The 13,084-nt window shown below is 40.2% G+C and overlaps 2 protein-coding genes across 2 annotated transcripts; both read right to left on the reverse strand.

Moving 5' to 3' along the window:
* Window positions 1-948: 948 nt before the first annotated feature.
* Window positions 949-4,335, reverse strand: LOC141011120 (uncharacterized). Its single transcript, XM_073484357.1, has 9 exons — window positions 4,221-4,335; window positions 3,236-3,358; window positions 3,027-3,137; window positions 2,798-2,944; window positions 2,380-2,517; window positions 2,158-2,277; window positions 1,914-2,063; window positions 1,559-1,702; window positions 949-1,470 (listed from the first exon to the last, which is right to left on the reverse strand). The coding sequence occupies exons 1-9, from the start codon at window positions 4,270-4,272 to the stop codon at window positions 1,400-1,402; spliced, it is 1,056 nt and encodes a 351-aa protein (XP_073340458.1). The 5' UTR covers window positions 4,273-4,335; the 3' UTR covers window positions 949-1,399.
* A 364-nt stretch (window positions 4,336-4,699) lies between these two features.
* Window positions 4,700-13,070, reverse strand: kdm1b (lysine demethylase 1B). Its single transcript, XM_073483473.1, has 21 exons — window positions 12,922-13,070; window positions 12,495-12,637; window positions 12,035-12,156; window positions 11,848-11,937; window positions 11,635-11,746; window positions 11,415-11,528; window positions 11,290-11,328; window positions 10,910-11,102; window positions 10,589-10,773; window positions 10,302-10,472; window positions 10,127-10,201; window positions 9,909-10,043; window positions 9,500-9,671; window positions 8,909-9,036; window positions 8,403-8,534; window positions 8,214-8,288; window positions 7,973-8,089; window positions 7,703-7,828; window positions 7,101-7,223; window positions 6,457-6,609; window positions 4,700-5,853 (listed from the first exon to the last, which is right to left on the reverse strand). The coding sequence occupies exons 1-21, from the start codon at window positions 12,935-12,937 to the stop codon at window positions 5,770-5,772; spliced, it is 2,505 nt and encodes an 834-aa protein (XP_073339574.1). The 5' UTR covers window positions 12,938-13,070; the 3' UTR covers window positions 4,700-5,769.
* Between the last annotated feature and the right edge of the window lie 14 nt (window positions 13,071-13,084).

The raw sequence follows: 13,084 nt of genomic DNA on the forward strand, positions 1-13,084 counted from the left end.
AGAGTGAGTGAGGACCAAACTTCACTTGGAATTTGTGTAATTTAAGAAAACAGAAAAAAGTCAAATTAAAAATTCCTTTTTGGGTATTTTACCAACATAACATCATTATTTGCTTTAACTTCGAAGGTTTTGTTTGCTCGCATCATCTCATCCTGCCCACGTCTTTAATTGTTTTAGAAATATGAGTTTTAAGCGCTCAAACAACAGTGAATTAACAGAAAATTATGATATTGAAAAGTCAAGAAATTAAACAAGTTGTTTGTGATGGGAAAACGCTGAAACATTTTATTTTTTCAACTTCTCAGTTGTAAAGATTGGCGACCTTTCTTGGTTTTATATTATCTGGAGCTAAAACAATAATCGATTAATCGGACAATGGACACATTTGAGCAATTCAAAAGTCATCTTAAAGGTGCAATATGTAAGAATTGGTCATCTGTCAAATTCGTACTCAAAACAAACATGGGGCAACATTCCACCAAAGTAACTGCTAACTGCTGTTAGCTGCTCTAAGCTAGTAAGCCCAGTTAGCCGTGCAGTTAGAGGTTCAGACTGTGAGCCCTGGGACCACGGAAGTGTTTAACACTGCTAGCATGGGAGATTTGAACCAAGATGGGCTAGCTGGTTAGCATGCTAACTTTAAGTTTTCAACAAAATTTCTTACATGTTGCCCCTTTAAAAGTTCAGCATGTAATCATTTAAGATGAAAGCATTTTTTAAAAATGAACTTAAAGTTTCAACACAATGTGAAAAAATAACAGTTTTAACATCATTACATGTATGTATGATAGCATGCTAACCAGCTAGCCCATCCAAAGCCTCTGTGCTAACTTTGCGATTTTGGGAAGCATTATTACAAACGACTTTCAATCCCACTGGAATGAAAATGACAGACGAGATAAAGAAGAAGAACGTTATGTATGTTAGGTATGTTTCAAGTGAACCTCATTGTGATTTGAATATTTAATCCAACACAATACATTTTAACTTCTGCATGCTGTGCGTACAGTTAATATATAAAAGCAGAACAGTAACTTACATCAATGAGTGTTCAATAATTCCCTTTAAAAAAATAAAACCAGAGCAGACAGCCAGTGCAAACAATAGGCACAAGTAGTAACATAACAACTGTGCATAGAATCTTTCAGGAACCTACAAAAATTTATCCCAAACTTAAAAACAAGAGTAAAAATATTAATACCTTAAATTAACATGTATGTACTGTATATAAAACACCAGTTGAACTTTACATGAACACTAACTGTAATTTTTAGGTGTCTCCCAAAGGATTAATGACACTTTATAAAGTCCTTCAAACTTGGAGCCAACTTCGCCGTCCAGAAGGTGAAAGGTAACAAAAAGCTGTTTCTTCAACCTGTTTCAGCTTTATTTAATCTTCTTATTCTTCTTCTGATGATTCCTCTGAGCCTTTTGACTCCTCACTCAAGTGCTTTTCAGCAATCGGTGTGTCTGTTTGGGAGAGTAAGAATCATGTTACGCTTTATGCCCTATGAGGTTTTTAAACAGCGTCAGTAATAACTTGATATGTAATCAGTACCTGTAGTGGTTTGGTTCGAGCTTTGTGTGGCCCCCGTCTCTTCACCATCACACCTCTCCAGTATTATCCTCAGGATTTTGGTCACTTGTGGGTGTTTTGCTGCCTTGATTAAGGGTTCATCATCTGAACTGTTGCTTTCTGACCCTAAACATTTTAATGAAACATAAATACATGACAGATTTAGAGAGCTTCTTCAGAATATTATGTTTTCTTGTGCATTTCTCTACCCAGTAAAGGGTTTGCCAGGGACTTTAGCCACATCATGTAGCCCCTAGAAACAGTCTATCACTGTTGGTGTTACATACATTTTCTGTCACCTCTACTAGCCCAAGACTGGCTGGCTCATAGTCTTTACCTGACACAAGCTTCTTTCTTGGCTTTTTGGGAGTTGTGCCCCTTTTCTTCGGCGACGAAGCCTTCCTTTTCTTTTTTGTTTGTTTGTTTGTGCAGTTCTTTTTCACAAGATTAATCAAAGGTTCATCTTCCGAGCTTTCATCAGAAGGTTCTGCCAAACAACAGTCACAGCAACAAGGAATTAAATCATAAATCATTATATAACATATAACGTTTTGTTCATGTAGTCATTACTGATACAGCACCTCGTCTCTTTCTTGACACACTGACTTGCGATCCAGCTGTCTTCTTTGTGTTTTTCTTCATTGGTTTCTTCTTGGCAGTGAGGTTCGACAACGGCACATCATCATCACTTGAGCTGCTGTCTGAGGGTGAAAGGTTTTTTAAAAATCCAAGAGATTAGCACTTGATTTACTTGTAATAAAACTGCTTTAAATTCATTCCAGTCTCATGAAAGTGATGCCTACCTTTCAGGGATTTGTCTTTCACTTTTGGTTTGGTTTTCTTGCTGTTCTTTTGCTCTTTAGGAGCCTTTGTCTGCTTCCTCTTCGTTACTGCCAGTGGTTCATCATCTGAGCTGTCACTGGAAGACTCTGCGTATGTGACTGGAACAAATATTTATTTTTAGGACAAGTGCGATGAAGTTGAAATAAAATGATGAGTTGATTTCCACATTTTAAACTGACAGTTCATCTCCAAATCAAAAATACATTTCTCCTCTTACCTGTAGAGCTGTTGATCCATCTATATCATTCTGGTGTGAGAGATACTGGCCATAGAGATGTCTGCCTTCTCTTAATGATAACGGATCTAGATGGCTATCGGCTTGTGGTGTTAAAGATGCCATAAAATACATTTGGGGTGAACTGTACCTTTACCAATTACCTGTTTTTCTTGCTGCATTCCGTTTGGATTTCGTGACTGGGGTTGCTTTTGGCGTGACAGCTCCTTTTCTCTGACGTTTGGAGTCAGTTTTCTTGGCAAATTCACTTAAAGGCTCATCATCCGAACTATCGTCCTCATCCAGTGACACTGTATAGGACAGGAAGACAATAAGTATCTGCTACACATAACAGCATCTTCCTGTTGATGCAGGGAGATACAATTATCTTACCTTTCTTCTTTGTATCAACAGATTTTCTCGGAGACAGTGAGGAAGGTTTCTTCGCAGCTTTGGCAATCTTTATGAGAGGCTCATTGTCGGAGCTTTCATCTGTATTCAAATCTGTAACCGTTACATACAGAAACATTAAGCCATCCATTCCACACAGAAATCAGAAAATACAGATGAAATATAGATTATGACATTGACACTGTAACCACCGGCTTTCTTGTTGTTTGTGCCATTAGCTCTGGATGGCGTGTCGTCTATTTTCTCTGGTTTCTTAGTCGATGCAGAGATTTTCAGGTTTATCAAAGGTTCATCATCTGAGGAGACATCCGAAGCTACAAAAGGAGAAGATATAAGCAAATACAATTTGTACCTTTTGCTCTCAAAGCTTACAATGTGTTGAGTTGAAAATAATTGACTTCAATGGACAGTATTTTTAATTTATTAGACGTTAGCAACTCATATAATAACCAATCTATAACGAAAGCTCATCTGCTATTTTGTTTTTTTATCATTATGACTGTTTAAATCAGTAGAGGAAGAAGTATTCAAATACATATATTTGGGCAAAAGTAATATTCAGCAGTAAGTCCTGCAGTCAAAGTTATACTGTAGTACAAATACAGGAGTATTACAAGCAAAAATACTCCGAATTGAGAATTGTACCTTGCAAATAATTGTACTAAATGTAATATATTATTAGATTACTACTTAATCATTAACAATGGAGAAGCTTTTTTTACTGTTGTATCTGGTTGAGCTAACTTTAATCACTATATGGATCATATTTTACAAGTTGTTTGTAATACAATATGCAAAGTCTTATGTAACTATACATGTCAGATAAATGAAGTGGAGTTAAAAAGTACAAATATTCCTTTGAGGTAGCGGAAATGGAAATACTCAAGTATAAAAAAACTCGTTAGTTACAGTAACGTTACAGTACTCGAGTAACAAGCACAGTACTTATGGTAGTGAAACTACTTTTTAATAACCAGCACACCCACTACTGTTTTTATTTATTAAGCTAATGTTGCTGCAGTATAATCTCTCCTATCTTCACCGTTTTATAAAGACGCGAGCAGCAGCAGTGATGTTTATGACGAAGTTGTAAGCTAACTTAGCTTTTAGCTAGCTACAACTCCCAATGTCTCCTCCTCAGCTGAAAATTTAAAATGCCATTATATATCTGACTACCTGGACAGTCTTGGACCACATTAGTGGGCATGTCAGCAGTGCTGCAGTCCATTTTGTTGCTTAATATTTATTGTAATCTTCATCCAAAACGCGCCAAGTTGCTCTATTTCCTCTTCATGTTAGCTTCTTCTTCTGGTGATGATATCGGGAGCAGACTAGACGCAGCGGCGGCGCGTTGCTGCCCCCGCAGGTCATTTGTAGAACTGCATACAGTTGTCCCACCTTCAGTCAAACATATGTTGAGCTCATTGTTTGAGCTTTACTCTGCAGAGTTTGACACTAGAGGGCTGTTTTCACAATCACTGCTGAAAATGTAAAGTTCCTCTGTGCTCATTTAAAATCCAACTCTCAAGATGTGGGACTACGAACGTCATTTGTGACATCACAAACAGTTTCGAATCCAATCACGGTCCATGGCGTTTTGACCCTTTAGGGCCACCGTAACAAACACTGATTGAAGGAAAAAAGGAGCTAAAATATTCATTCACAAGCCATGAGTATGGCAGTTGAAAGCTCAGTTTATTACACACACACACACACACACACAAGATAAATATTCAAACACTGTAATGTTGGACAAACAGGACATGATCATGTAGATGTACTGATCCAGACAGTGATATGAGGACCGACATGTAAAGCTTACTTAGTCAACATTAATCAACAGAGTGAGGACATTGTTGTGCTGTTCCCCAACCCCGAACATCAGGAACTTAACTGTTATACAAGAGGTTGGTTGTGTTGTTTTATTTTTTTCCAACCGTCTTCAGAATTGTTCAATCATTATTTTCTTGGATCATTTTCTGCTTGGTGATGTTGGTGATGTCTTGATCATATCCCTGAGACAGTAAGGGGAGAATTGAATTTATCATACACGTGAACTATTCATTTCTTTTTAAATCAAACAGTGATTTTAAATCAAAAGTGCTATCACAGAATTACTCTTACTATATATCTAACCTTTTATCTCTTTACCGTTTATACCAACACATGAATCACATATAATACAAAGCAAATTCATTAGGGCTGTATGAAATATTGGTGAATGACTCTCAAAGAAAATATTTATAATCCTTGGAGATTAAATCTTACGCAGTTGAATTCATGATTAGACGACTGAGAGTTTACCAATGTTTCATGCACCCTAATCTGAAAATCAAAAGTGAAATTTTCTGACCTTTTCATCGAAGAAGTGCTACATACACCATTCATTAAACTCAAATTTAAGATAACACCACCCTGCTCTCGGACCGAGGCCTTGCTAATAATTATTTTGCATCTTGTAACCAACAATTTTCCAGCTTGATTTCTGATATAAATAAAAGCACTTTAGCTTCTTTTGTGTTAAATGTGTAGAGCCAGGCACTGCAGAGCGCTACTTGACCCCATCAAAATGGTGTCATGTTGATCAGACGAATCACAGTACAACGTATTATCATTTTAACTGGAGCAGTTTGGGTCACGCAGTCCAAGTTGTTTAACGGTCTGTTGCTCAGTGCAGTCCGTGTGTCCATGCTGGTGTTTTTAAGTGCTCTGGAACCGTTAGAGTTTACATAGCAGCCATCTTGCTGGCCTCTCTGACCCCGCTCAGGTAGGCTCCTGTCACAGTTTGAGGGAAGTGTCTGTTGGTGGCCTGGTAACAAAAAACAATGACAAAAAAAATCCATGAAAAAACAGCAAGAAGCAGTTAAAAAATCTGCAACATTTCTTTCTGAGAGTGTGGAAAAAGCTAGTGGACAGCTAAGTGGACCTTGAGTTAAAGGGACAGTTCACGCCAAAAACACAGATTTTTCCTCTCAACTGTTGTGTGTTTTTGTCTGAGTTACTGATTTTTGGAGATATCGGCCGTGGAGATGTCTACCTTCTCTCTAAAATAACGGAACTAGATGCACTCGGCTTGTGGTGCTCAAATCACCAAAAAACATTACATTTGAAAAACTCAACAGCAATGTCTCTTTCAAGAAATCATGGCCTGGTTACTCAAGATGATCCACAGACTTTGTTGTGAGCAGTTTCATGTAGGAACTATTTTCTTTCTACCGATCTACACCCAGCAAATGTGTCAACACGCAGAAGGAAACATGCATCTATGGATGAGAGGACCGTGCTTGTGACAGCACGGGATGAGCTAGCTTAGTTAGCTTTGTTAGCTAGCCTCTCGTCCAAGAGTAGATGCATGCTTCCATCTTTGCAGTGATAAAACACATTTGATAAAAATGGTAAAAGCCACTGTTACCTCTCCTGCAAAGAACACTTTTCCCTGCACGTCTTCAGCGAGGATGTCATAGGCCTCTCCACTTCCTCCTGTCTTCACAAAGCTGTAGGACATCTGGGACCACATGTCTTTGCTCCAATGTGTCACAAAGAAATCCACTGGTTCTGGGACCTCCTGTAAAGGATGACCAACAGTAAATAACAACTAATGGTAATGACGAACAAAAACAAAAATTCATCTGAAATAAAATTGTATAAAAGGTTTATTTGTTGTTAATAGAAAACATACAGGGTGTATTTTACAAGTTTCTACATGCATTATCATAAATTATTAGCCCAGGCATGGTGACTTTCTGTTTAATTCACTTCTCCACTGCAAAAACCTTTTTAGGAACTCAGGGGCTTCACCTCACTGGAGGAATTTGGGTCTAATTTTAGTTCAAGGCCCACACATAGTGGCTGTTCTGGGAGAGAGTACGTTGTGCTGGTGCAGGAAGTATCAACTATCAAATGAATGTGAAAATTTACTTTTAGCTCCTCATTTAGTTTAGTTCCTGGGCTTTATTGGTCTTACTGTCCCCTGTTCATCAGTTACCCTGAGTAAATGTGTAAGTTACACTCAAAAAAATGTCAGTCCGAAGCGTCACAAAAGTGTGACAGGTTTACCTGTTCTTTGAAAAGCTCTCGCAGGACCTTCATGCACTCCTCCACCACCTCCTTGTCCTCCATGTCCCGGACAGAAGGTACAGCTTCACCAGTGATAACAGACATGAGGACAGCCTGCTTCCCCTACACACACACACACACACACACACACACACACACACACACACACACACACACACACACACACAGATGTGAGGTCAAATGTAATCTATCCTCCTCTTCTTCTTTTCACATTTATTTTATTGTATCTTCTGGTTTCTTGTTAAACTGCAGATGGCATTCAAATGTTCTTCTGTTGATCAAAACATAAAAGCATTGTTCCTGTAAACAGTCCAGCAGCGTAACACCGGTAGATGTAGGATTTAAGGAGATCTATTGGCTTAAATGGAGAATTACACTCATTATTATTAAGTGTATTATTACCTGAAACTAAGCACCGTTGTGTCTGTTTCCTTACAATCAGTAATTTTCTCTAGTAGGAATCACGTAGGAAGTTCCTTCCTTAACTGTAGTTTCTGATTTATATCATGATTTTAAGATGTGTTGAGCTGAAAGACATTGTGTTACTGCACGGATACAAATGAGAAAAATAAAAAACAAACCTGTGGCTCCATGTCATAGAAGACACCGAACATGCCTCTCTTGTCGGGACTTGGTGGTATGTGACCAAAGTAGTCTGCCCCTTGGATTTTGTTGTCCCAGAATCTGTACGGGAACTGAAGAGCGATCTGAAAGAAGTTTTGAGATCATATTAATCATATAAATATCTGATAGAGTAGTGAAACTCAGATCTTAATCTTACCAATTACTCAACATTCACTTGGTTGCCTGTAGTTATTTACAACCATGAGTTACACATTAACAGTTAACACCTTCTCTATGATACCAGCTCCCAGACTGTGGATTGCTTTCAGTTTCCGTTCAGGAAGCGGCGGGTTGAACTGGATGAAGTTCTTCTGGAGTAAAGTCAATGGGACTGTAACAAGAACCTGAAAAGAGGGAAGGATGTTAAAACTCAACCATATTAAACCATTAAAATCAGCACTGAATACATTCAACATTCTCTGAAAATTATAGTTTTGGAATAATAATAAAGTTTAACAATGTTTTTACCTTCTGTGCCGTCCACTGGGACCCATTGGAAGAGGTAACTTTGACAACATCACCTGAGTAATCAATGGACTGTGCCTAGAATAAAAGAATGTACACCTGATTTTTAAAAACATGGTTTATTTATGTAGTATACAACGTAGTGTAACAAAGGTTAAGGAAGCTAAACAATAAAAAGATTGGGTTACAAACCGAGCACTTTGTGCGGATGTCGAGGCCCTCGGCCAGTTTGTGGAGTAACACAGAGTAGCCCTTTGTGAGTAAAGTGTGGTCTCCTGAGAACTGAGCAAAAAATTCATTGTGGTCCCAGGATCTTGCCGATACCTGCAAACAAACAAAACAAACAAACCAATATACTTGAGAATAATTATTAACTACAATATCTCCAGAAACCCTTGGAAAAAAAGAAATCGCACAATTTTGTGATTTGTTGATTTAGGAGAAACTTTGTGAAACACTGTCTCTGTCTCTGTTATACATTTAATTTCTTTCTGTGTGTAAAAACATTTTGTACGTTTGTTCCAGTGATGCACGTGTGTCCAGTGTGTTTGCTTCTATGGTGAATGTTTTCCTGATTCTACAGGGACAGACAGAAATGTAGGATGCATTCACAACGATAAACCAGCCTGAATTTTCCCAAAACACCCAAAATCAAATATACAAGCGCTCAGTGAAAACTAGTCGAAATAGACACGGACCTGGTCTAACGTGCTTCCACAGGCGTACTCCAGGTTGCTGAGATGAAACTGAAGCACTTTCTCCTCCAAATCACTAAACTGGATTCCAGACTCCTGAAGAAAGTTCTTCTTCACCTCCTGGACTTTTTCTGTAGGGATAAAATGCAAAAACCTAAAAGGTCAAGTATCTCTAAAATACTAAATACTGACCAAATCCTGTTTTTTATATACTGTTTTATTGTTTATTTAGTGTCCCTGAGTAGCACACTTTTTTCTCAGCACTACTTCCATTTTACTTTTAATACTTTACCCTGTACCTATTCACACTTGTGACCTACTTGTAATAATAATGTGCAGGTATGGCTGAACATGAAAATAGCTTTTATAGCTGCAGAAGAAGGCGAAGTTGTCAGAGGGTCATGCAAGGAAAAGTGAAGATAAACTGAATGTTTCTCACCAAAAGAACTAAATGTGAACACAAAAAACAAAATCTTAGTCTAATAATGAAAGTTATCATGCTGTTGGATCCATTTGATAAAGGAGCTTCACTGAACTTCAGTGAACATCAGTGAACATCACACTTTAGATAAAAACAATAATGTTGTTCAGCACCTCTCAGCGGTGTGTCCTGGTTCTGAGACTTGTCCTTCCTCCATTCCGACACCACGTCCAGGATGGCGTTGAAGTGGAAGTCCATGCGCTTGTCGATGGCCGGGTCAGTGACCTGCCCGCCCTCCTGAAAGAGGTCACATCGCTCTCCAAGCTTGTGCATCTTGATGCCCATCTACAACAGAAGAGTGAGGAGTCAAATTAGAAGAACAAGGGTCTTTGGTCTTAAAGCTCCAGAAATGCAGTGTGGACTATAAAACTTCGCATTGAGTAAACTGAGTAAATAATGACTGAATTTTCATTTTTGGATGAACTGCTCCATTAAGACATTGCGTGTGTTTCCATTAAGCAGATGAAAAAGAAAAACACAGACTAAAGATCACTTTAATGCAGACTTTAAAAAAATTCTTACCTGTTCACACATTAGGGCGATGGGGTTGTTTACACAGCCGTTGACGATTTGAGCTCCTCGCCCTACAGTGACACCTAGAGAAGGATCATCCCACACACGACCTCCAATTCTCTCCCTCGCCTCAAGCACCACCACCTGTAAACCAATGAAAATGTAGAGTGTACAGCAGCAGCACTGTGACCGGCAAACGATATCAAACAGGAGGTGCCAAAGTTTACCTGAGTGCCAAAGTTTTGCAGCTGTCGTGCAGCAGCCAGACCTGAAGCTCCGGCACCGATGATGATGACATTCTTCTGTAAAAATGATGAAATGGAGGAGGAAGCTGTAATGCTTAGCCAAAGAAATGTGATGTGCACTGTTGTGTCACGATGAAGTAAAGATGAAGAAACTCACAGAGCAGTATCTCTCAGGGAGCAGAGGCCGTTTCACTGCCAGCACACCAGTGTTGATGAGACCCTTCCTGGTCATGAATTGGAGCACGCGGTCCATCTCCTGCACGCAGCGCACACGCACCAAACCCCGGACGATGATGTTCAGAGCACACTTCTGGGAAGTCAGCACCTCCTTTAGAAAAACAAGAAAAACTGCTCATTGTTTTGAATTTTGCTCTTTTTTGGAGTCCTATATTCCCTTTTTTTGTCATGAGGAGAAGATGTGATATTGAAAGATCTGCAGTGTACCTTGCAATTCTTGTTCCAGGAGGCCAGAATAAGGTTACGCAGAGCTAAATACATGGTGGGATCGCGGGAGAATTCTGGAAACTCGTAAAGCTCATCCAGCTCCATCATATCCGGCCGCACACACAGAGCCTTACCACACTCATTGGGCTGGTAGAAGGGCTGGAAGTACGGACACAGGCCTGGAACTGAGGGATAAAATCATGATTGAAACACCACATTACTACACAGTTTAGACGCATATCTCTACAGGGGAGGTTGAACAATAATCTCTCTGGTGCATTATTCCCACATAGTCCCATATCTCTCTGTACACAGACTTACTCTGTGGCTGGACGGCTCTGCAGTGATCGGCCCTCAGCTCAGTCAGAGACACGTTGCTGGGAGGGCCTGATGGACTCATCCCCACACAGTCAGGGTAGTATGCAGCGAGGAAGGGGCTGGCTGGACTCTCTTTGAACAATGGTGGCAAAATCAACATTGAATGCCACCAGCTGTCAGTCACCTCGGCCACTCTCTGTGAGAAATTAAACGACATGAGATTGAAGAGGATGCAAATCACTGTTGTGTCTTTCATGCACTTACTGTATACTGAAGGTTTATTTTTGAAATTGCTTATTATACAGATTTTAACAAGTTAATTAAGAATCAGTTTCCTGCTCGGATTCAAAACCAGATTACACAGACACACATCACCATCTTACCAGGTCCTCTGGTTGGGAGCACTGGTCTGGACCCTCAGTCTGTGGGAAAAATTCATTACAAAGATAAAATCAGAAATTTCACTAGTGACTGGCTGATTATGTTTGATTTTTTGCTTCCTGTTTACTTTGATGTTGTTGAACTTCATTCCGCAGCGGTACGATGCAGCGAGGGAGGCAGTGAGTTGGATCTCTTTAGTCAGCTGACGCCACTTCCTGCAGTCCGGTTTAGTACATTGAACCTGAAAGGAACCATGTCACAATCAACATGACTGTTTGTGACATGGCAAACTTATAGTAACCACATTCAGCTGTTTAACAGGAACCAGGAAGGCTGCCTGCGCTCACCCAGAACGGTAGCTGCTGATCTGCCATGAAAGCTTTTAGACTGGGCTCACTTTTCCCGTTACTAGTCCACGTCTTCTTCCACGCAGCAAAGGTCTCGTAGCCGTCTTTGTGACTGCCAGTGGAAAAAGAAGAATGTGATCTTACAGCTTTGAATATAGTGAAACAAACCGTTCTTTATTAATGTTATGCGAGTGGTTGTTCTGTCAACATTACCTTCTGTAGTAGTGATCAAAGCATTCGTTGCAAAAATGCTCACCACATGAGAGGTGGTACCAGCGAGATGTGTATCCATTTTTAGCACACCTGAGAAGGGACAATCAGGTCCATCAAAACAATCTGTATCTGACAAAAGAGTGACCGAGTTGCGATCTGGTTCCTATTACACAGAGAAGCATGCTACCTTTCAGATGCACTTGCGAAACAAACTGGGTATGTCGCAGAGCATCCAGCCTTCTCACACTTTCTGTACTTTTTCTCGGACTGGTCGTCCTCCTCCTCTGTGTCTGTGGCCTTTCTCTTGCTCTACAGGAGAAGAGTTTGGAAAATGGTGCCACTGAGTTCATCTTTATATAGAGAGCAGATTTAAAATGGGGATGCACAGATCCATTAAGCTAAATCCGTATCCACAGCCATACTGACAATATTAAGAAGAGCACATTTTGGTTAAAAGTTATGTTGTCGCTCATACTGATTCTACTTGTGTTACACTGATGGACTTCTATGTATTGTGCCATATAAAAGAATAAACAATGGGACCAAATACAGAACCATGGAGGACCCTGCAGAAGATGAGGGCTGTGGATGAAGACTGTGTCCAGCTCGCAAGCAGAGGTTGAATGGTCATGCATGCTGCAGTTTACCTGTCCAGGTGGAGGGTTGTTGGTGCGCTTCACCCGGACGTTGATCTGTCTTCCAGAGGAGCGCAGGGTCTGGCCATCCCCCGGTGACTCCCCGGAGCTCCTCTTCTTGGCTCGCCGAGCACCGGAGGCATTCCCTGAATAGTCTAAAACAGCCATAACAGCAGACAATACAACACAGCTCAGTTGAAATGGGGCCTTTGTTGAGGCTGGTGAGGCTCTTTATGACAGATAACGTGACGTTCAGGTGTATCCTATTAACAGAACCAATTCAAAATGGAGCAAAGCGAATGAAACACGGGATTAATTATGTAGAAACAGCAATGGTGGGGCAGTTGTACACATTAGCAGGCTCTTTAAACAGCCAAACCATGTCCGCCTGTCACATTTAGCATGTAGCAAGCACTAGCAGCGCGTTATGAACACTGACCTGCATCCGACAACATGACGGACTGCGATGTTTCCTCAAAACCAGAGATTTTACTGACGTTCAGTGACTTTCAGAGGCGGTTTGTCAATGTTGTGCTCGTCTCCCTCTTATTGTTGTGGGGGAAATCAATGCGATGTTGTTGCCAGAATACCACTTCCTGTTT

Source organism: Pagrus major, chromosome 16 (genome assembly GCF_040436345.1).
Source record: "Pagrus major chromosome 16, Pma_NU_1.0".
Taxonomy (NCBI): Eukaryota; Metazoa; Chordata; class Actinopteri; order Spariformes; family Sparidae; genus Pagrus; species Pagrus major.